Source organism: Pipra filicauda, unplaced genomic scaffold (genome assembly GCF_003945595.2).
Source record: "Pipra filicauda isolate LSUMZ 115617 unplaced genomic scaffold, ASM394559v2 scaffold15_size4787011_pilon, whole genome shotgun sequence".
NCBI classification, from domain to species: domain Eukaryota; kingdom Metazoa; phylum Chordata; class Aves; order Passeriformes; family Pipridae; genus Pipra; species Pipra filicauda.
In genome coordinates, this window is record NW_024104096.1 from 4,051,112 (window position 1) to 4,072,276 (window position 21,165).

General features: G+C 40.4%; 1 protein-coding gene across 6 annotated transcripts; it reads left to right on the plus strand.

Annotated features, from left to right (window-relative positions):
- On the plus strand, positions 1 to 15,312 carry SAMD8 (sterile alpha motif domain containing 8). 6 transcript variants are annotated; one of them, XM_039379226.1, is made up of 7 exons: positions 297 to 472; positions 5,382 to 5,441; positions 7,560 to 8,167; positions 9,954 to 10,049; positions 10,696 to 10,813; positions 11,600 to 11,750; positions 12,687 to 15,312. In XM_039379226.1, exons 3-7 carry the CDS (start codon positions 7,593 to 7,595, stop codon positions 12,989 to 12,991), a joined length of 1,245 nt encoding a protein of 414 aa, XP_039235160.1. In that variant the 5' UTR covers positions 297 to 472; positions 5,382 to 5,441; positions 7,560 to 7,592; the 3' UTR covers positions 12,992 to 15,312. The 6 variants fall into 6 exon arrangements, with proteins under 6 accessions (XP_027595666.1, XP_027595667.1, XP_039235160.1 ...); XM_027739865.2 differs by lacking the exons at positions 297 to 472; positions 5,382 to 5,441 and adding an exon at positions 1 to 104; XM_027739866.2 differs by lacking the exons at positions 297 to 472; positions 5,382 to 5,441 and adding an exon at positions 1 to 104 and having other exon boundaries at positions 7,563 to 8,167.
- Positions 15,313 to 21,165: the final 5,853 nt, after the last annotated feature.

Below are 21,165 nucleotides of genomic sequence, written 5' to 3' on the forward strand. Positions count from 1 at the left end.
ATGGGGGGTGGCGGTGGCCGCCGCCGCCGCCGCCGGGGACAGCGAGGGCGCGGAGGAGCCACCGCGCCGGGTACGGGCACCGCGGCACCGCCACTCAGCGGCAGGTGAGGCGGGGGAGCGGCGGGGCCGCCCCGCGGGTGGGAGCCCGCCGGGGCCGCGGGCGCTGCCCCCGCTGCGGCGTGTGCGCGCCCCGGGCTGCGGGAGGGAAGGGCTTCACCGCTGCAGGGGCGGTGCTGGAGGAGATCAGCTTCGCTTATCGCGGGAGGGGCACCAGCCTCCTGTGCTGCGTGCCCGCGCTGAAATCCGCTCGGCCGTGATTGCAGGCCGGTCCCGGGCGCATCGCCGGAGTCTGACCGCCCGCCGGGCGCTCCGGGCCGGCCCGTGAGGGACGAGCCTGCGGGTGGGGGGATGTCCTGCGGTGCTCGGGATGAAGTGTTCAGTGCCCGGTCGCCTCGGTTTCCGTCTGAACTTTGTAAGCCTCAGTAGGAGACGGAGTGTGAGGGTGATGAGGGCAGGGGCGGGACCGCGGGGATGCCGAGCGGGGCCGGGGCACAGCTCGGGGAGGCCGGGCCGTGCGGTCGCTGTGCGGCTCGTTTGGGGGTCTGGGGAACCCTGTGGGGTCTGATTCCAGTGTCAGCCTGCGCAGCAAACAGATCGTTCCTGGAAATGATGCTCTGTGTCAGTCGTACAGTCGGATAACCAAACAGTTGGACTGGGTTCGAAACAGATACTCAGCGGTCTTGCCTTTTTTTTTTTTTCTGTAAAATTGGTGGGGTTTCTGAGGCCGAAGTGTTTAGTTCTGCGTAAAAATGCTTTTGAGCGTGAAGGATTAGAATATTAAAAAGGAAGCATGGAAAAGTGCTGTTACTGGTTTTCATGTGTGCTGTTCAAGTTTCAGGATTAAATGGAGGGTTCTGTCTTTGGGGGACAGGTTTTCTGAGAGTTTAAGGCTTGAGCGTTCTCAGAAAGTTGAAACTGCAGGAAATGTTACCCACTCAGTCTCTTAAATCTATGTTGCTAATGTATTAGGTGGCCTCAGACCAGTCACTTGGTCACCGCTGATTGCTATTTAAAAAAAACAAAACAACCAAATCCCAAATCTTCATTCGCGAAGCCTAGCCATGATGATTTAAAAAAACCCAAGAACTTCAAAAGGGTAGATTTTTTCGGCTCTGTAAGTTAATGGAAGAAGCGGCGAATGACAACTAGTTTTAACGTTCACATATTTATTGGTTTGTAAGAAGTTGAAGTCTCGTGGCTTTGTATTTGAGGCTTCAGTTTGCAAAATTAATTTGATAAAAATGCAACATGCATTCTGTGCTGTAAGATGACTTGATGGAAGATTCCACTTGGCCAAGTCTGCTCTGTGTCCACAGAGGTCCCTCATGCAGCTGGACAGGAAGCCTGTGCCACCTCCACAGAGCAGCTGATCATGCTGTGCTCTGGAGTGGCAAGAGCTGAGGACAGTTTCTGGCATTTAAGTGCCCCTCGTGTTTGATAGGGGGTACCTCTTGCTGGATATCAGTGGTAAGGAAATTCCTGTGGTCTTATTCTTCCTTTTGCTTTCTCTGATACAGAGAAAAGGTAGAATTAACCTGCAGGATTAGCATGAAGTGACTTTTGTACTAAGTGGAAGGAATTTCTTTGGGAAGTTTTGTAAATTTTTGTTGTATTAGTGCTGCTTAGATGTGAAGGAAATGTTTTGTAGATTAGTTGAGTGCAAGAATTTTAAATTATCTTGTTTGATGTTCTGTGAGATCTTTTTACCGGCTGATTGGGGTGTTATTTTGGTAGAATACAATTAAAAATGCAGCTTGGCCTAGGATTTGCAATCTTTCTGGTTCTGTGCTATCACTTTTCTTTGTACAGAGCTCAGTTTTGCAGCCTGCTATGCTGGTTGAGATCCAGTAACCATATTACATTATATATGTTTGTTTGATAATTGTGTACCTTTTAAAAGCTTTTTATTTCTTATTTATTTTAATGCATCTAAAATGAGGAAGGCTACTAGATTTTCACTAGACTAGAAAGATGAGGTGGTAAATGATTGTGGAGAGTAACAGCTTCAGATATTGTTCTGGTATTCATTTGGATGGAAAGATTGTTCATGTCTTTCCCTTATTCTGAGATGAGGGTGTGGGATGAAAAGGGGGAAAACAAACCTGAGGTGTGTTACTACTAAGTTGTGTAGGGATAAAGAGCAGCCAACATTCTGTTACAAGATGGATATTCTATTTCTTGAAGCTGGAGCCAAAGTACTTGACACCTGATATTTAGCATGTGAAATGTTCAAGAGCTTGTACAAATATTAATGAAATACCGTGAATTACATCCTATGATAAGTGGTGGAGTACTTGATCAGTTGTTTAAAAATCACTTGTGTGTGCCTTGAATTATGTCAGTAGGATAAAAAATGTTTTGTTAGGTGGTTAGTAGATTAGGAGTTGAGCTGTTCTTAGTGTTCACTTGAGTGTAATACAACCTGTTTGGCTCAATGAGGTGTAAAAATAAGGGAGCAATATGCGTGCTGTTCAGTTTGCTGCAATATGTAACTGCACTTAGTGGTTCTTAAGACAAATATGTTTGCCTTTCAGGACTTTCTGTAGTAGCTGCTATCAGTCTTGCGTGGAGGTGTCCCAACAGAAAGACTGTTAAGCGTCTAGAGCTAATATTTGATCCACATGCTACACTTCCACAAATATTTCTCAAAAAGCTCATCTTCCTTGATGGCTTGAAACTCAAGACTAAACTAGTGTTACTTTAAGAGATTTCTTATCTTGCATTCAGTTTCAATTAGTGACTTTGAGTACAGTTAAGCTACCTCTGATAATCTCACGTATGATAGCAAAGGTCTTAGTGCTATGCATGAAGGCAAGTTTTACAGGAATATTTCTGCATTTGAAATCATTGCATTCTTAGTTCATGAGACTACCCAATTTTTTGGTCTCATGGTGGGTATTGTGCTGTGTTCGATCGATTTTATATATAGTATGGTAAGCATTGTATTTAAAAACTCTTGAGAAATCATGTATTGTTTTTGCAAGTGTTGTTTTTATCCTTTTGTTTATGAGGTACCGTACTGTATCTGGTGCCATTTAGAAGGTAGTGATTAAGTCACTGTGTGCTATATGGCAGTGAAATCTTTGGTACTATTTGCTTTAAATAAGCACTGAAGAATTCAGAGTTTCCAGGAAGAGCAGGTGACAGGCTTCTGATGCAAGTCAGCAGAGTATCCAAGACTTTTGCTGCATAACAAGGCAGTGCTGTGTGTTCTTTTTGCAGCGGAGCATTACTAAGTTGGTATGTGACAGTAGCCTTACTATTGCGGGCTGGCTCAGCACATGTTTTTGTGTATAGCTTTTTTGTGCTGGGGAACAAGGCCTCAAACACGGGTCTTGCCCACATTGCAAAACAGCTTTGGCACAGAATAACTTTTCCCCTGAGGTGTGAGATGTGCTCCAGGGCCAGCAGACGCAGGCAGCAAAGGAGGGGCTAAGTTGGAATTGCCTGTATTCAAACTTCAGCTTGAAACCTTCCACTAAGAGATGTAGGTTAAATCATTTGAAATCTGATATTCTTCAGCGTCCCTCCTAAAATTCCTCTCAAGGATGGTGGGAATTGAACCTAGGGGAAAAAAAATCAAGAGGCATGTCAAGAAGGCTCTTCCAGGTACATGAGGGCAGGTGGTGAAGCAGTAAATGGTGCTGGTAGAGTTTTGCATGTGTGTCTGGAATAAACAAAACCAGTCAGCATTCTGCTAACTGTTGTGGACATAACTAGGATCATGTTTAACCCCTCAGCTATGATTCTGGTGTAATCAGGTTTTGTTTCTGTAACAAGTTTGCACACATGTTAGTGTGATATTAATGCTACTTTTCCTTGGCTAGAGTAGTGATAAGCAGATTCAACTTTACACATTTTTACCTCAATATATTGTCTCAAAGTCTGTAAGCTAGGAAAGTTAGGGACTTACTGGTGGACTGGCAGTAATTCAATAAAGGGAAACATGATAGAATCATGGATAATCATTTTGAGAGAGGTTAATTTTCCATATTTAAATATACACCTATACTTTGTACACTCAGCCTCTCAGAGGCATCTCATTTCTTAAAATGCCCTAACCAAATTGTAGGAATGTTCATAGCTTGTAAAGTAACATTTTTCTTTTAAAAAAGTAAATCCTTATACACATGCAGTTCATATTCAGCTGTGTTCATGCTGTTAATTGAAAGGCTGGGGAAGGAAAATGGGACACATGATACATACTGTTGATGAGCTTGCTAAGCGTAAGTCACAGTACCAGGAAAGTAATCAAGTAGCAGGATACAGACATTGCTGCAATGTCAGGTGAAAAGTATATTTTGCCCTCTGACACTTAAGTCTGTGCTTGCTTTGTGTTACTCATGCGTGTTATTCATCAATAAATAATGTTATCCTATATTTGGCTTCAGCAATAATACCAGTAATGTGGAAAGCAAGGTAGTTACCAGGGCTGTTTTCTTTCAGAAGACAGGTACAGTTATCCAGGCGACTTAGTCCCTTCTGCCACATTAGTCTGGTGTAACAGCCTGGTGGTGTTGTAAATGTTATGTAGCATTCTTCAGCTTCAAAAATGAACAGGAGCAATTGGACACAGGGATATGTATTGTATTCCAGGTGCTAAGATTAAAGTGTAAAAAGCACTTCCCCTGATAAAGTATGGAAGTGGCACTAATTGAGTAGTCTGAAGGGGAAGGCAGTTTCAGTGTTCAACGAAATGGCCTTGTCATCAAACAGTACTGAACTTTACTGTTGCTGTTGAGATGAAATTAGCTACAAGCTGTGTGTTTAAATTTGTTATTTTTTGTTGATTTCCTTGTCTGTTCCAGTTGGTTAAAGGTCTTGTCACTGACAGGGTTTAAAAACAGGAGCTGGTCCTATTAGCTGCATCTTGAGGTTAACTTAGAATTTCTCCCAGGTCAAGCCCATAGCGACCTTTGATGGGTATGCTCATTGCACATTTGGAAGGATTTTATTCTGGCAGTGCCAGATGAAGAAAGACAAGGCTGCTGTTAGGCTTACTTGACTTATGACAAATGAACAGAATTCTCTTAGGTTAGGGAGAGTTTCCTCCTTTTGTCCTCAGAAGTTGCTTTAGTTAGAAGACAAATCAGTAAGTTGAGTGTATTTGTAGTGAGTCTACGTTCACTGCTTTTAGAAAACTTGTGATGATTACTATGTTATAAAAAACACTGTGATTAACAACTTTTTTTTAAGTATTTCGTCTGTGTTTCTGAGTAAGGAAAGTTGGAGGTTCAGATAAGCAACTCAAGCTTGTTTGTTTTTACTGGATGTTTTGGGTTTAGTATAAGAATAATGTTGATAACACACTGATGTTTTAGCTGCTGTGAAATGATGCTGACCCTAAGTCAAGGAATTTTTGATTTCCCCTGCTCTGCCAGGTAAGCAGTTGTAGTGTGCATCACTTGTCTTTCTTGGGTGTTATTTGTCTCTCTTTGTTATTTTCATCTTTCAGTATATTTTACTTGATTATTAAACTGTTTGTGGGCAAATGGCTGCATGGCAGTTAGTTGCCACCACGGGTTAAACAGCAACCCTGAAGTAAGATAAAAATATGTAATACAGAAAAGGTCAATTAACAGATTATTTATTGCAAATTAAATGTAATAATTTCTTTTGTTACTAGCTGTGTAAGCAAAGTAATTGTTACACTTGTTTTGAGCCAGACTTTCAAAAATAGTAAGATAACATAAAAATGAGAACATACCCTTTTATATGGAGAAGGATGCATATGGTATATCCAGATATTCTGGTAGTTTTTTTATGGATTTTTGGCAACTATTTAAATCAAAGTATTAAAGCTTATATACATATTGACTGTATATGGAGTTTTGAGAAATTAAAGCTATGAATCAAGTACATGTTGTTAATATACAATCAACTCCTGGGAGAATATCCTGAGAAGTATCACACCCTTGATTATTTTAGAAGGGCAAGTTTGATTTGTGTGCTTGTTTTTCTTCTAAAATATTACTTTTGCACTGCTGGGAAATTCCATTAGACAAATAGAATCTTCTCTGATACAGTATAAAATAGTTCATGGTTCTGTTAGATGAAAGCCAGAAGAAAAAGTTGCATCCAATAATTATATTAAGAGCAAAATAGGTACTATACCTCCTTAAAAAGAGAAGTGAGAAGGAAAGAGCTTCTGTTTTTGAAAGAGCTGTGCCTCTGAAAAAGATGTAGAACTGTGCTGAATATTCATTATGGGTTTGAGTACCGGTTTACTATACACAGAAGCTAAATAATAGATTAAATACACTGTTTCTTTGCTTTCATTCGAAAGCCTTGAATGATGCATGTGACACTAGTGTGTTGTACTCTCTTGTATTTTCTGAGATTTGGTTGGCATGATTGAAGCATTCTAGTTAATTAGGCTGTTTTTTCGAGTACAAAAGAGCTGTGAAATTGTAGCTGTTTCTTAGATGGTAGCTGTGCATGAGCCACCAAATATAAATTATGCACAAATCCATTCTGTACTGCTGTGGGTCTTAAATATTGCATAAACTTTTCAGTACTTTTACTTCACTGGTAGCCTTTCAGAGTTTTGTAATGTATTCCATGTAATGTCCTGTAATTAACTTTTTTTCTGGTTGTTGGTCTGGCGACTCGTCACCATCATGTGACTAAAATGTTGCTGAGCTGTCTCTCCTTCCTTCAAGCATTATTCTATAGTCAGGAACACAATTACTGAGAAATCTGTATAAAGAGAATACATCTCTTCTAGTTTTGGTGTGTTACTATGTTATCTACTAGCACATCACTTTTAAAGATGCTTTAACATCAAAGCAAATGCTTAATTTCTAGTAATGTTACTTTTGAAAGCTGAATATTTTAAAGGATTCACAATACAGTGAGCGTCTAAATTACTGAGATCAAACAGAGATAGAAATATGATGATTGTACCATCAACATAGAACTAAGATACTTCAGGTCAATATTATTGTAGATATCTAGGTTTACTTGGAAGCAAATGGAGGGAAAATGTCATGCCACCAAAGCGTCAGTATATATTTTAAAACAGTGGAATATATTGGACCAGTAATGTGTTATTTCAGCTGTAATTCAATTTTGCATGGTTGCTGGCTCTACTTTCTTGCATAGTTGATGAACTGCAAACAGTGGAAAAGACTAATGATTGAGCTGGTATTCAAACAGAGTAGTATTTGGTTTTCATTGCCTATTGTAATTTATAATTTTGTTTAAATAAATAAATCTGAGATGGGTAAAGTATACTAGATATGTATAGGAAATATTCTGCTTCGTCTAAGCTTTAAATTTCTACTTAGGAGCAAAGGAGATAATCCTAATTTAGTTTTGCTTGAATAAAAAAAATTTTCAAAGCATTTTTGTATTACCTGAGAAATTGTGTCTGGTTTTTAGCTGTCTCTTATAGAAAAAGTCTTGGGCTAATTAAGCATCTAAAATTGCACAAAAGACACTGGCATTTCCGTAATCTTTGATAAACATTCTGGTCTTGTCTCCTTCTCGGGTATCAGCAGGTCAGTTTGATTGGTGGATAAAGAGGGACCATGGCAGGCAATAACCAGCTTTGCATTCGACGTTGGACTACCAAGAATGTGGCCAAGTGGCTGAAGGAAGAAGGTTTCTGTGAATATGTGGATGTTCTGTGCAATAGACATAGGCTAGATGGAATCACACTGCTGACACTTACTGAGTATGATTTACGATCCCCTCCATTGGAAATCAAGGTCCTGGGGGATATCAAGAGACTGATGCTGTCCATACGCAAACTGCAGAAGCAACATCTTGACGTCCTGGAAGAGCTGGGTTACAACAGTGACAGTCACCTTGGCACGGTGTGCCCAGCTGGTTCCCTGCAGGGTACAGATTGGTTTTGTAATGGTGAAGTACCCCGGGACTATGATGGACTCATGACTGACCTGAATGGTGATCAGTACCAGTATGCAAACGGAAAGAACAAACACGCCACACGGAGACTGGACCCCGAGTACTGGAAGACAGTTTTAAGTTGTGTGTATGTTTTCATAGTGTTTGGCTTTACATCATTCGTTATGGTTATAGTGCATGAGCGAGTACCTGACATGCAAACATATCCACCTCTACCAGACATATTTCTAGACAGGTAAGAAATTTTCTTTTAGAACAAAATAGTAACTTTATGGTTAAAATATAGGCTGTCTTTTCTTTGTTTTCAGAGTTTCATTTGCTCTAGAAGACACCTCTGCAAAATACTAATTAGAGTGTAGTAAATCATTCTGGTAAGATTGAAATGCCCCTCAGTTGGATGCAGAGATTTAGTCTTTAGGAGAAAATAAATTGAGCTGTTATTCTACCGAGTTTATATTTAATTTAAATCTTTAGCTCATTACAACACAGGAATTAATTCATCCATCCTCACTTTCTAGTAAAAAGGATGGTGGTCAGCTGGCATACATAGGCAGCCATATGCATTTTCTGAAATCCAGTTGCTGCTATGAAGCTTAACATGTAGAAAATATAGAAATATAGAAAAATATAGAAAATATAGAAAAACTTTTGATGAAGGAATATTTTGTTCTGCCAATGAGCAAGGAAATTGAAAGGGAATGGCGTTGATACTGCATTTTTGCTGTGTCCCCACTGTCAGCTTGTTGAAGATGGTTTAGGGAAACTCTGAAGCAGAATGAATAAACCAGCATATGTTTTAACCATAGGGTATCTGTGTACTAAACCGCTGTTGTGACTTATGCAGTGCCTACTCAGTTTTTTAAACAAAAAATATTGTACTTCAGACAAAAAGAGACACAATAGCAAAGGTCAAATTCGAGTCATTGCCTACAGATTATTGAATTAAAGGATAAATGCTCCCTTTGAGGAAGTGCACTTGCACCATAGAGAACTTAACTGCCTAGAGAGTTTTAAAAGGCAAGCTAAACTGTTTAGAAGTTCAGTCTTTTTGATCTACTTATTCCTGCCAGTAATTTCCACTTTCATTAATGGCTTTCAAGAAGTCAGTAGGAGTCTAATCTTCTGACTAAGTGTGTAGAATCCCCCCATAATTTATATATAACTCAGCAAGGATGTACCACATCCAGCAGAGTCAAAGAGAGGAGAGGGAACAGGAGCTATTTTGTTCCCAGGGTGCTACCATGGTATTCAGTGGGCAGGAGGATGGGGAGGTCAGAAAGCAGCAGCTGACAAAACAATGAGAGAGGATTACTACAGAGCTCAGATTTGAGCAGCGCTTTGCTACTCTTTTGTATCAGGGGGAGCACAAAACTATGAGCAGCAACCTCTCTTGAAATCTGTTGATCTGTATTTTGGTGATTGCAGAGTAGAAATTTTTACTAGTGCCATGTGTGTACAGGAAAGACTTGAAAATTGTTTTCAGAATTTCATTGATAATCACTACATGCAGACCTTCTAGCCTTCCTTGTCAAAAGATTTGTTTGCCCTGACACTTTTCTGTGCAGTTTTGCTTCATTACAAGTATTTAGGATTTTAGGCTTTGCAGCATTTCATGAATTGTGTTGACATGGCATTCTTACAAGCATAAGCAGCATAATTGACATGATGCAAGTTTGTGTCAGAATGAAAAAGGTTGTTGGGAAACAATGGAACACATCCTGTCAGTAAATCACATATGTAAATTAAGAGAGCATACTAGAGATTTTCTCTGACTTAGTGAATTCTGTGTAAATGTCTGCGGGAAATACATTATTAGAAAGGAGATAATGTAATTAAAAATATTTCAAATTCTATTTCATCCAGTCTAACAAAAGAATTTTTGGCTGTAATTTATACTATTGTCAGATGAATGCAAATTAGTTATGAGGATAGAACTTTATATGCCCTTATTTTCAATACTGAGACTAGGAAAAAAATTAAGCCTTTGTATTAACTTCCTTGCTTTGTCCACTTTTTTTTAGCGTCCCTAGGATACCATGGGCTTTTGCTATGACTGAAGTATGTGGAGTAATTCTTTGCTACATTTGGCTGTTGGTTCTTCTGCTTCACAAACACAGGTAGAGTATATAAAATCCAAATTAACTGGTACTTTGATTCAGAAGAAGACCTGTAACGAGAATTTACAATGATTGTTTAAGAGAGTCCATTCAGTAAAAATCTTGTCAGATCCTAGTATGTCCCTGTTAAAATGGATTAGGGAGGATTGAATCAAGAATGATGATTTGTGAATCTTTCAGAGGAGTAATCTGAATTCGCTTTTCTACCATATTTATAAGTAATTTCCTTCAGAAGATATATATTTTTTTTCAGAGACTTGTCAGTCTATACTCTCCTACTGTAACAGTTTTGTCTATAAGAAAATCCTACGAGAATGAATTTCCACAGTTTGCTTTCACTGAGAGTAGAAAACGCTTTTGTGTGCATGCATATTTTAAGTTAAATTTTTACTGGTTTATTGATTTTTGTCAATTTGCCAACAAAAGGTATGAGTGCCAAAGTTTTTGGTACTTTTTGGTGAGAGTAAACTTGCTACAGTGACTCACTCTATCGTGTGTAACCATATCTTGACAATACTACTTAATTTAAAAAACATGTTGTAAAACTTGCAGCAGTGATGAAGGGACATCATGGGATTAGGTTGGGGTGAGGTGAAATGTTTTTATCATAACTTTCCTGGTTCCAGTTCTTGTGTACTTTTCCCAGATCCATACTCCTGCGCAGGCTGTGCAGCCTCATGGGGACAGTGTTCTTACTACGTTGCATTACAATGTTTGTTACCTCACTCTCGGTGCCAGGCCAGCACTTGCAGTGTACTGGAAAGGTAAAAACTTAATCATATCTAACTTTTTTTTTTTAAAAAGGAAACAGAATTTAAAGCATTTTAAGATTGTTGTGACTATAGTGTTAGATGTGTGTTTTTTAAGAACAACATGTTTCTCTCCTGTTTCCTTCCATGCCTCTGCATTAATTACCATACACAGGCAAGCATCCTTAGGGGTCTTAGAAGCACTTGCCACTTCAGAGAGGATATAGTTAGTTGGGGAAGGGTGTTCAGAATATTTCACAGTGTAAACCAGAGAGAATACACTGAAGTGTGCACTTAAGATACTGACTTCATGAAGAAAGGCTGAAAGGGGAGTAATCGCTTCTTTGTCTTGTTGAATGCATGGTTTTGAAAAAGACCCCAACAAACTGTTATTATTTCACCCCTTCTCATAAGGGATATTCCACAGAACATGGGATTTTATGGTTTCATCCTAACTTTTAGTTAAGAGAGGTTTGAGCTGAACAAATTGAAAGCTTGACAATAGGGAAGCTGAATACATTCAAAAAAAGTTGGCAGACTCTGTGGGTAAATCACTTGCAACAAAGTACTTGCTCTGAATTCCAGTATTCATCAGAGGTATGATGAATACAATTAGTAATTGTAGTTACTAATGTGACTCAGTGCCACAGCACATCCAAAGATGTGCTGACCTGCATTTTAATAAAAGACACAACGTGATAAATGGTATTAAACATATGTAGTGCGATACAAGTAACTTTAGGACATACTGTTTGGCAGTGGGATTGGAACTTAGTAAAGGTTAATGTCACTGTTTTTTAGTTGTATGGCAATGTTTGGGCAAAACTTCAGCGGGCATTTGCAATATGGAGTGGCTTTGGAATGACTCTGACTGGAGTACACACCTGTGGAGACTATATGTTCAGTGGGCACACTGTCGTCCTGACCATGCTCAACTTCTTTGTCACAGAATGTAAGTACAGAGTGTCAATACTCAAATGTCCCTAAGTATTAAGAATATGTACTGCTTGCTGTCAGCCAGGGGTGTGACAGTGTAAATATTTAAATGTCCTGAAGTATTAAAGAGTGTCTGCTCCTTGACTTTGTCAAAAATTTCAGAGTGCAACATTTAAGCAAACAAATACAAATTCAGATTCCTGTGCTCTTTCTCAGGTTTGTGACAGTGGACTTGCAGACAGGAAAGGAACACCACCACCTGGATTAATGAGGGGATGAATAGGGCACTTGAATTAATGTGTGAGCCAAGAAATGACAAAGGCTTTCTGGCTTGCTACTGGGAGAGTACTGGGGAAGATACTTAAAGTTGTCTGTTGCCATACACTTCCCTGGGTATCTGCCACTGACCTCTGTCAGCCAAAACACCTGGCTAGGGGGCCATATGTTTAGTATCATCTGTAAAGCCCAAATACCAAGCCTCAAAATGTGTGAGAATATATGAAACAGTGGTACTCTTCTGTAAATACCAAGTGTGACTTGATACATAATATAGCAAGAAAAGATAATTAGTTTGAGTTCACCCATGATGGATTGATTGCAACAACAGTAATGTATGTTTTGTTACATTTTCCCCCTTACAACATAGAAAATGGCTGATTTTCATTAAAACAAGTTGGTTGAACAAAGGATTTTGCTTTGCAGGATCCTAAGCTATTTTAGGATGCTCTATTAATCCAGAAATGAAGTCATGAAGTAATAGACATATATAACTTATTGGTTGTTTTGGTTGGATTTACAGGACCTCTATACAGTATTTCCAAATAAAGACAGTCATTTCATGACATTTTTAGATGAAAAGTCTCTGTAAAAATGTCAAATGTCCAGGTCTGGATTTTGTAGTGACCCAGATTTTTGAGACATTCAAAGTTAATAATTTTCTGTTTTCTCCTAGATACGCCAAGGAGCTGGAACTTCTTGCACACCTTGTCCTGGGTCCTGAATCTCTTTGGAATCTTCTTCATTTTGGCTGCACATGAACATTATTCTATAGACGTATTCATTGCCTTTTACATCACTACAAGACTCTTTTTGTATTACCATACGTTGGCTAATACTAGAGCGTATCAACAGAGCAGGAGAGCAAGGATCTGGTTTCCAATGTTTTCTTTTTTTGAATGCAATGTTAATGGTACTGTTCCCAATGAGTATTGCTGGCCCTTTTCAAAACCTGCCATACTGAAAAGGTTGATTGGCTGAAGACTACGTGGGTCAGTTCAGATTTTTATGAAGCATTATGGCTAAGATCCTGCAGGGCTAGCTGGGGGGGCGGAAGACAAATAACACTTTTCACTCCATGATCTCCTCCTCCTTGCCTTGTTTCTTAGATTCTTAGCCATAAAATGGGGTTCCCATACTTCACAGGGATGTGCTTTGTTTTCTTTCTGTGAAAATAGAAAACAATGCAGGGACGGGTACAGGCTATCAATGAACCATGACTATAAACCAGAATACTTTTACCCTTAGTAAGGTTCCGTGTGAATGTTTGTGGAGTTTAACCTAAATATGTGCTTGCGTTGAATATAATACACCCTTTACAGGTCCAAATAATCTCTGTTACCTGAATGGCAGCCTTTAGGTATACTGACTAAAAAATTAGAACTTTATGAAGTCTTTGACAAAGCAGCATAGTTTCTTGATGAAAGGGTCTCTTAACTGTTAAATAACAAGTCTTAAAGTGTAATTGACAGTCTGCATACAGGTTGCCAAAAATGAAAGTCTGCCTTGTGGCTATGCAGTGATGACATTTTTTTTAATAAGAATTTATTTAGTCTAGTCTATCAGTTGTCTATATGGTTGTTCTATCACTTGAAAGTTTTCTCTTTTGTGTTTAAATGAGTTAAAGTAAATGGAACAGCCACTGAAAGTAAAGATAACTTAGCTTTAGTGAGTTTAAAGCCACAGAGTAACTTTTGTGTGGTTTTAATTGCTTTATCTTGAAACCTGTGCATGCTTTTCAGGAACAGCTCTTTCACATTGGAAAACCAGAACAATTGTCTTCGTGTATCTTACTGTCCCATAAATGGATGGGAAAAATGCATGTAGTAACTCTTTCGGGAAAAGTAATAATAGTGAGTGTTGGATATAGTGCTCATATTGATGTATGTTTTAGCACTCTGGTGTCAACAATATGGTGAATATCTCTAGATATATATATATATGCACAGTATATTTGTTTATATATATAAACACACAGTATATGTTTTTCTAACAAGTTTGAAAAGAGACTGGTTCTTAAATTAAGTTGCTCATTTACTATCCTGAAAGAGAAAAGTACCAAGGTTTGCTTGTTAAAGAAAACAAACCACAACCCACAACAAAACATCCTCCAAACCCTCAAACCAACACTCCAAGTCTGTAATGCATAAGCAAGGACACACAGCTGGTGATCTGTTATGCAGTGGATTGTAAGGGGACAATACTAATGTTGGCTATAGAGCTGTAGGCTGTTGAAATCAGATTTATGCTAAATGAAAACTGATAGGTACAAGGTACAGATCATAAAAGTGGTATAGACCTTTTAATTTGATTATTGCAATTTCAGGATACGTGATATATGCAAAAGGTGGTGTAAGTCAGCTTTAGTTCAGTTCCATCTTGGTACAAGCTGACTTAATAAGTGCAACGTTACTTGTGTGTGCATGTAAATGAATTCACTTGGAATTTGCCAGACAGTTTTGTATTCGGAGGTTTGTAACCTACTGAGGGCTGCTCCTTGCTGTATTGTGTTCCTTTTATAAACCTCGATTGTACTAACTTGACTATCTTACAGTCTTCATAGTATATTACTTTTGTAAATTACTTTAGCTCCTGTTCCACAGAGGAATTGTGCATCTTGAAGTACCTCTGCCAACTGTATTGAGCACATGTACATTGTACTATTCTGCAGACTTTTATATTTGTAACATTCCAATTTTCTACCAAAATTGCAGGTTTAATACTATATTGTTCAATCTGCCATAGCCTGGTGGCTCTTGCCATCCAAATTGGGGGAGTATGCTTACACTTAAGAAAAAAGGAGAAAATATTTTGAAATATTTAAATACTTGTCATTTGCTGTTCCTAACTTTCTGATTTCAGAAAGGCAATTTGAACATTCCTCTTGAGACTTTATAATGAAAGAGCTCTATTTGTTAATTTATTTGCCTTTGCAATGCACACACAGTTATGAATGCTATTTTTCTAAACTCTAGGAAACATCTGTTCTCAGAATGTGCAGGATTGTATCCTGAGTTATATGGAGAGGTATGCAATTAAATTTGCAAAGCTGTTGATTCCGAAAATAACCATCTGAGTGCTAATTGGCATAGCTGTGTCTAAACTGAAAAATTATTTTGCAACTTAGACATGCACGAGTTTTCAAGTACAGCCCAGTGTAGCAATGTTTACATAAAGTAAAGCTATCATTTCAATACTACTTTTTTAAAAAATGAAGTTCATATACTTTGAAACTTAAGGATTCTCTCTTTGTTCTAATTTAATTTTTCAAAGTCTGTTAAGTAAATTATGTTTTAAATCAGCATTGTCTATCATTGTTTTTTAAAGGACGCTCGCTCTGTTGTGCTGTTTTCCTTGATACTAAATATCTGAGTCCAAGATAAGTAGCATAAAGAGATTGGTTTGTTAGTATTGGAGTGGGTTAAAATGTTGTCAGGATAATTGTTCTCTGCTATTTTGGAAACTCATTGTCTGTCTATAAACATGCAAGAGGAAGGCTTGAAATAGATAGAAAAATCTGGTCTCACATGCAAAAGAACACAGGTTATTCTGTAAAGTTGATAATGTCAGCTTTACTGTTAATTAGATGGAAACAAGCTTAAAATTTTGTACCTCCTTTTGAAAGAGTCAGTGTTTTAAAAGCATTTTGCTGCTTCTGCTGCTGACAAGCACTTTTAAGTAAGAACAGAAGAGCATCACTGGGCCTGGGATTTATTGCTGAGTGTGTTCATGGTTGTCCTTCTCCCTTATGTTCACGCACCAATCTTTTTGCTGTTGTTTAACCTGTTGCACCTGTTTTGTGCTATGTTGTCTTCTGTGGTCTGTGTGAGCACCTACATAATCTGAATTCGGAGTAATGAATGAATTATTACGTAATGTCAGAAAGTGTGTTCAACAACGTCAGTCTAGGACTACAAAGTGCACAAACTAATCAAGTACAAAAGGCTTAAGTTAGTAACCAGACATCAAAGAGAAGGGGAAGGTGACTTTTTTTTCCCCTAGCTTAGCAACTTTAGTAATATTTGTAACTTGGCAATAGTCTTGAGCTCTTCCTCATTATTACTTCTGGGCTATGTATGCACATACCTGAAAGTGATACACACAGAGGCACTCCCCCGATCCTTTTCCTTTCTTTTCTTCTACCTTATGGTACAGTTTCTTATAATGGCTTTCCTAAAACTTTTGCCTCTAGTTTTTCATTTCTCAAAGATTCCTTAGGTGGGGAAAAAAAACCCTAAAAATAAATAAAAACTTAGAAGACTTAAATTAAAAAATAAAAAAATTATAGAATTTCAAAATTACAAAATTAAAAAAAAATTTAAACCCCTGAAAATACAAATAAATAATAACATAAAATTTAAAAAAATAGAAAAAATAAACTACAATTCAAAAAAATTAAGAATAAAAAAATAAAAATAGAAATTAAAATAAAAGTAAAAAAATACTTTTACTAGGGTATGACAGCTGGCCAAGGCACAAAGGCTGTGATGCACCCCGACTACAGGGGTCACTCTGGCCAGGGGCCACCAGCAGGCACCAAGGTGCCAAGGGAAAAAGCCCTGCCCTGCTTACAGGGTGGGCTGGGGGTCAGGAGAGCTCTGTTTCCCCCCTCGGGTGCGGAGACGGGGGCTCTCACCCTCCTTACAGGGTGCTTGACCCTCTCTCCGGGCAGCCACAGGAGCACGACCACAAAAGGCCAACGACAAGCAATGCAAAGACCCAGCCCTGCCTACGGGGAGGTTGCCCAGCGCTAAGCCGGCTGGGGCAGCCTGAAGGTGCCCACCGGACTCTTAGGTATCCCTTCCCTGGGGATGCCAGGGAGGTCCCTTTGCCCAGAGGGCCTTTCTTGTGCCCCCTCTTCAGCTCGAAGCCACTGCTCTTCTTGCCCACTCTTGCCTCGCTGTCCCACTCTGTGCCTCTGCTTTCTTCTCGGACGGCTCCTGATGAGACAGGACACAGTTTAGACTGAGAAGCTGCCATTGCGTTTCCTAAGATACTTCTGATTTTCACCTCTATGTCCCTGATATTTCCTCAAGATTTCACCCGAAAATTTTAATTTGCATTTTATCCCCTAAGGATTATCTCATTTTTTATGCCCAAAACGTCCCCTGGAAGAAAAGGTGAGTAACTCAGCTTTTCCCTCCAAGATCTTCAGTCCGTCCCTCAGACTTTACCTGAGATTTTCCCTCAGAACATCGCCTGGCTGTGCTTTCAACGTTCCCTCAGCTTTACCTCTCTGAAACTCTCTGTCCTCTCTGAGTTACCTCACCAAGGAGTCCAAGAAGCTTTTCCCTCAGTAACTTCACTGAGGGAAGTTTTTCCCTCAGTAACTTCACTGCTCCGCCCCCCTGACGCCGCTGCTTAACACTTCGTACCTGTGTAACAGCCCGAAATCTGCCCTAAGGCGACTCCACAACCATTTACCGAGCTTGTCAAAGCACCTTTCGCCCGCGCCCGCCCCACGGACCGCGGGAGGAGCGGGACTTGGCGGCTGAGGGGAGCGGCGGGAAACCACTCCCGTGTGCGGGGCGGGAACAGCAGCGCAGAAGCGGCACAGCAGCGACCGACCCGCCCTGCCCGTCTCGTCTCCTTCAGGGCACCCTCATGGCTTCTCGGTAATCCTTCAGGGCATCCTTTTCGCCCTGTGTCCCTCACAGTCCCTCAGGGACACACGAGACACCCGGCTACCCCTCAGGGCACCCTGTTCCCCCTCAGTGATACTGATATTTCATCTCCAAAATGTCCCCTGCTTAGCGTTTCCCTCCCAAGATCTTCAGTCTGTCCCTCAGACTTTACCTGAGATTTTCCCTCAAAACATCCCCTGGCTGTGCTTTCAAAGTTCCCTCAGCGTTACCTCTATGAAACTGTCCTCTTGACCCACCTTAGCTTTTCCCTCAGTAACTTCACTGAAACACCTTGCTGGTCCCTCATGCTGCTGCCCAACACTCCCTCCCCTCTGTAACAGCCCAAAATCTGCCAAGGGCTGACTCCCAACCTTTTATTGAGCCCCTCATGGGTCGGTGGAACACCACGGCTGAGGAGCCCAAGTTATGGAGAGAGGAAGCAGCATTAAAACCATAAAGCATTCGCTTCAGCTTCTGTAAAACTGCAAATGTTATTTTGCACTGGATCGGGCTCTGGCCAAACTAGGCCCAAATTAGGCCTGGATTCTTGCAGCCTTATTTTACTTCTCAGTGGCTCTCTGTCTGAGCAAGCTCTGCCTTCTCTTGTGAGATACAGACTTGGCTTTGGGAGATGTTGCCTCAGTTCACAGGGCCCTGATGAATGATTTCAAGGTGTGCTCTCCTGCCCCCTCAAACAGTGCTGCAGGGCACTACAGGGGCATTTCTCGCTGGGACCAGCGTTCCTGAAGACAAAAGCAAAGTTAGCCAAGTGCTTTAATGAGGGTGCCAAAAAGTGATTCTATCTATGGGTAACAGAGGGTTGCAGCGTACTTGGCTAAAGGCTCTACCTCTGTTTCTGTCTGTTCAACTAAAAATAGCCCCCCTGGCTAGTGCCAGGGGACAGAACAGCCTCACATGTGACAGGTGCAACTGTCCCTCATGAGACTGAAAATACCTAGAAAAGAGTTTGCTCTCCTGCAGGCTCCGTGAAATGAGCAAGAGAAGAGAGCAGAGGAAGAGGGACAGTAGTTCACAGCGGGCTCTGCTAAAGGCAGTCCTTGCTGAAGGTCTCTGGTAGCTTTTGAGATGACTCCTTCACAGAGCTGGTCTTCGTTTTGGTTGTTCAGCTTTTCTCTTGATCATGCCGTTTCCCCAGGCTGTGTGTTGCAGTGAATGAAAACCAGAGCTTTAGCAGAAGGCTGGTGTCTGGTTCTGGCCAGCAGGAACATGGAAGACCACTGAGGTGCCATCTCTGTCCTAGCACTGCAGAAATGCTGTCTTGATGATTCAGATTGGGATTCAGGAAGCAGGGACAGGCTGATGTGATGGCATGACCAAGTTAGGGCTGCACTGGTGTGGTGTGCACACTAATCAGGAATGGATGGGGGTTTATATGCCAGAATAAACTTATTTTATTCCAGGAAAAGTTGTCTACAGGACAGAGGTACACTAGTAGCTAAATCCACGGAGAGACTCTTTCTTGGGCATTATCTCTACCACATCCAAACGCATCTGAGTTAAATTCAAACCTGTGCTAGCTGGTGGGGGGTAGATGGATGGTTCACCACCTGTGTCATTTTCACTTTGGCTTTCCAGAGACAGTGTGGACTACATTATCTGATGGCTATTGATTTGCCCTTGGTTTTCCACATTCTATTTATAAGTACAAATCCCTCCTCTGCTTTTTGTGTGGCATGGGAGAGCTGGCCATGAATGACAGAATAGCCCAGGTCACTGCAGCACCACTGGAAGTCATAGGATTTCCCCTGCCAGCACATGGTGTGGTTGAGCACATTATCCATAAGAAGACAGTGGCCTGAGCTTACCTTTATTCACATTTTGCCTAGGTGTTCAAAGTTCAATGCCAGCTAATCCAGTACTAGTAAATGTTACCATGTCAGACACAGGAAGAGTTTACACCTAGAGTTGCACAAAGATTAAGGAATCTGGCTCAGCTCCTTGACTTGATCTTAGGAAATCCCCCACGTAAGACTAAATGCAGATATCGTTATCAATATCATTCTTTGTTTCAGCTCTCAAGAGGCACTGGTCCCCAGTCTCCAGATGTGCAAGATGTGGGAACCTAAACCCATTGGGATCCTGGGGCTATAGGTGTTTGAGATGCAGATCCCTGGTATCTCAAATTCCAATCTAACCACTGAAGAACTGTGAGAATTCATTCTCAGAGAGGTAAGAAAGTTGCTGGCTTAGAAAGCCTTGGTAAGAAATGAGGGAGCTTCACTGAGAGTGCAGTGACAGACATAAATTCATCAATGTTTCTGAAGGCATTTATCAGGGGTAGAATAAAGGTATTTTGGGTTCCTTAATCAAATGCACTGACTTCCTTAAAGATTTTATCTTAATGATGAGTAAAATGTGGTGTTCTTGAAAGGTTTTCTGGTTTAGGTCAAGAGGAGTTTAGTTTCGTCTAAGGATTTTTGTACTTTAATGTTCCCAAGTACAGGAAAGAAAAGGCTGAAGCTGATTTGGATTCAGATACATATTTTCTTGATACCTTTTCCTCCTTTTTTCCCCTCAACCACGGAGATATTAAAAAAAGCTTGTACCATACTTTCCATCTTCTAATCATCATCCCTGTGATATTGTTCTGCCAGATCTGTGCTAGGCATGAACTAACTTGTCAGCTAGCTAAAAACACAGGCAGGGGAACTGAGGACTAACACCCTTAGATAAAGAAACCTAAGATGTGGTGTGGCTGATAAGACTCTTGAGTCTTCCAGGACAGACCTGTGGGGAATCTCAAAGCAAAAAAATTACAAACGTGCTCTCTGTTAGGCTGAAGATCCCTTCTGGCACAAAGCTTCTATGCTGCAACATCCTTTTTGCTGCCTGAGTATAGGCCAAAGGTGAAAGATCTTTGGAAGGCCTTTTCTTCTGCCAGAAGTGATTAATGGAAAGCAGACAGCCAGCAGATTGGAATAACGGCTTGAGTGCCAGGATCCTGCCAAAAGAACTATGCTTGTGCATTAAGATTACTGAGCACTGGCTTTTGTCACTTGAACATCTGTATCCTGCTCTGAGGATTTCAAAGCACGTCTGAGATTCATCCTCTTGGAAAATGAAAGCACAGAAGTAGTCCCAGGCATGCCAAAGATTGCAATGGGTTTAGTCAGACAAACCTATTATGCTGCCTCTGGCTTCTCAGAAAGCTTATTTAAAACAGTGAGAATATCTTCAAATCATAGTCTCCAATATATAAGTTCCCTGAGCTCTAAGAAATCAGGACTACAGTCAAAGAAAATAAACACACTACTAATAAAACTGCCTGTTTGTGCCTGCAATGAACAGCTGAATAAAACTAAAAAAAAAAGAAAAAAAAGAGAAAGCAAGGGAAAAAAAAGGGGGAAAACAGAAAAACAGTGTACACAATTGTTCTTGGTTCCTAACAGTCTACATAAACCAGTTGTAGAAGCGTGGAGAAGACAAGGCTGTGTATTGATTGGCACGTTGTACACTGCAGAGAAAGGCCAGGGAGGCAGATGTATCAGAAAGCATCCACAGCAACACTTC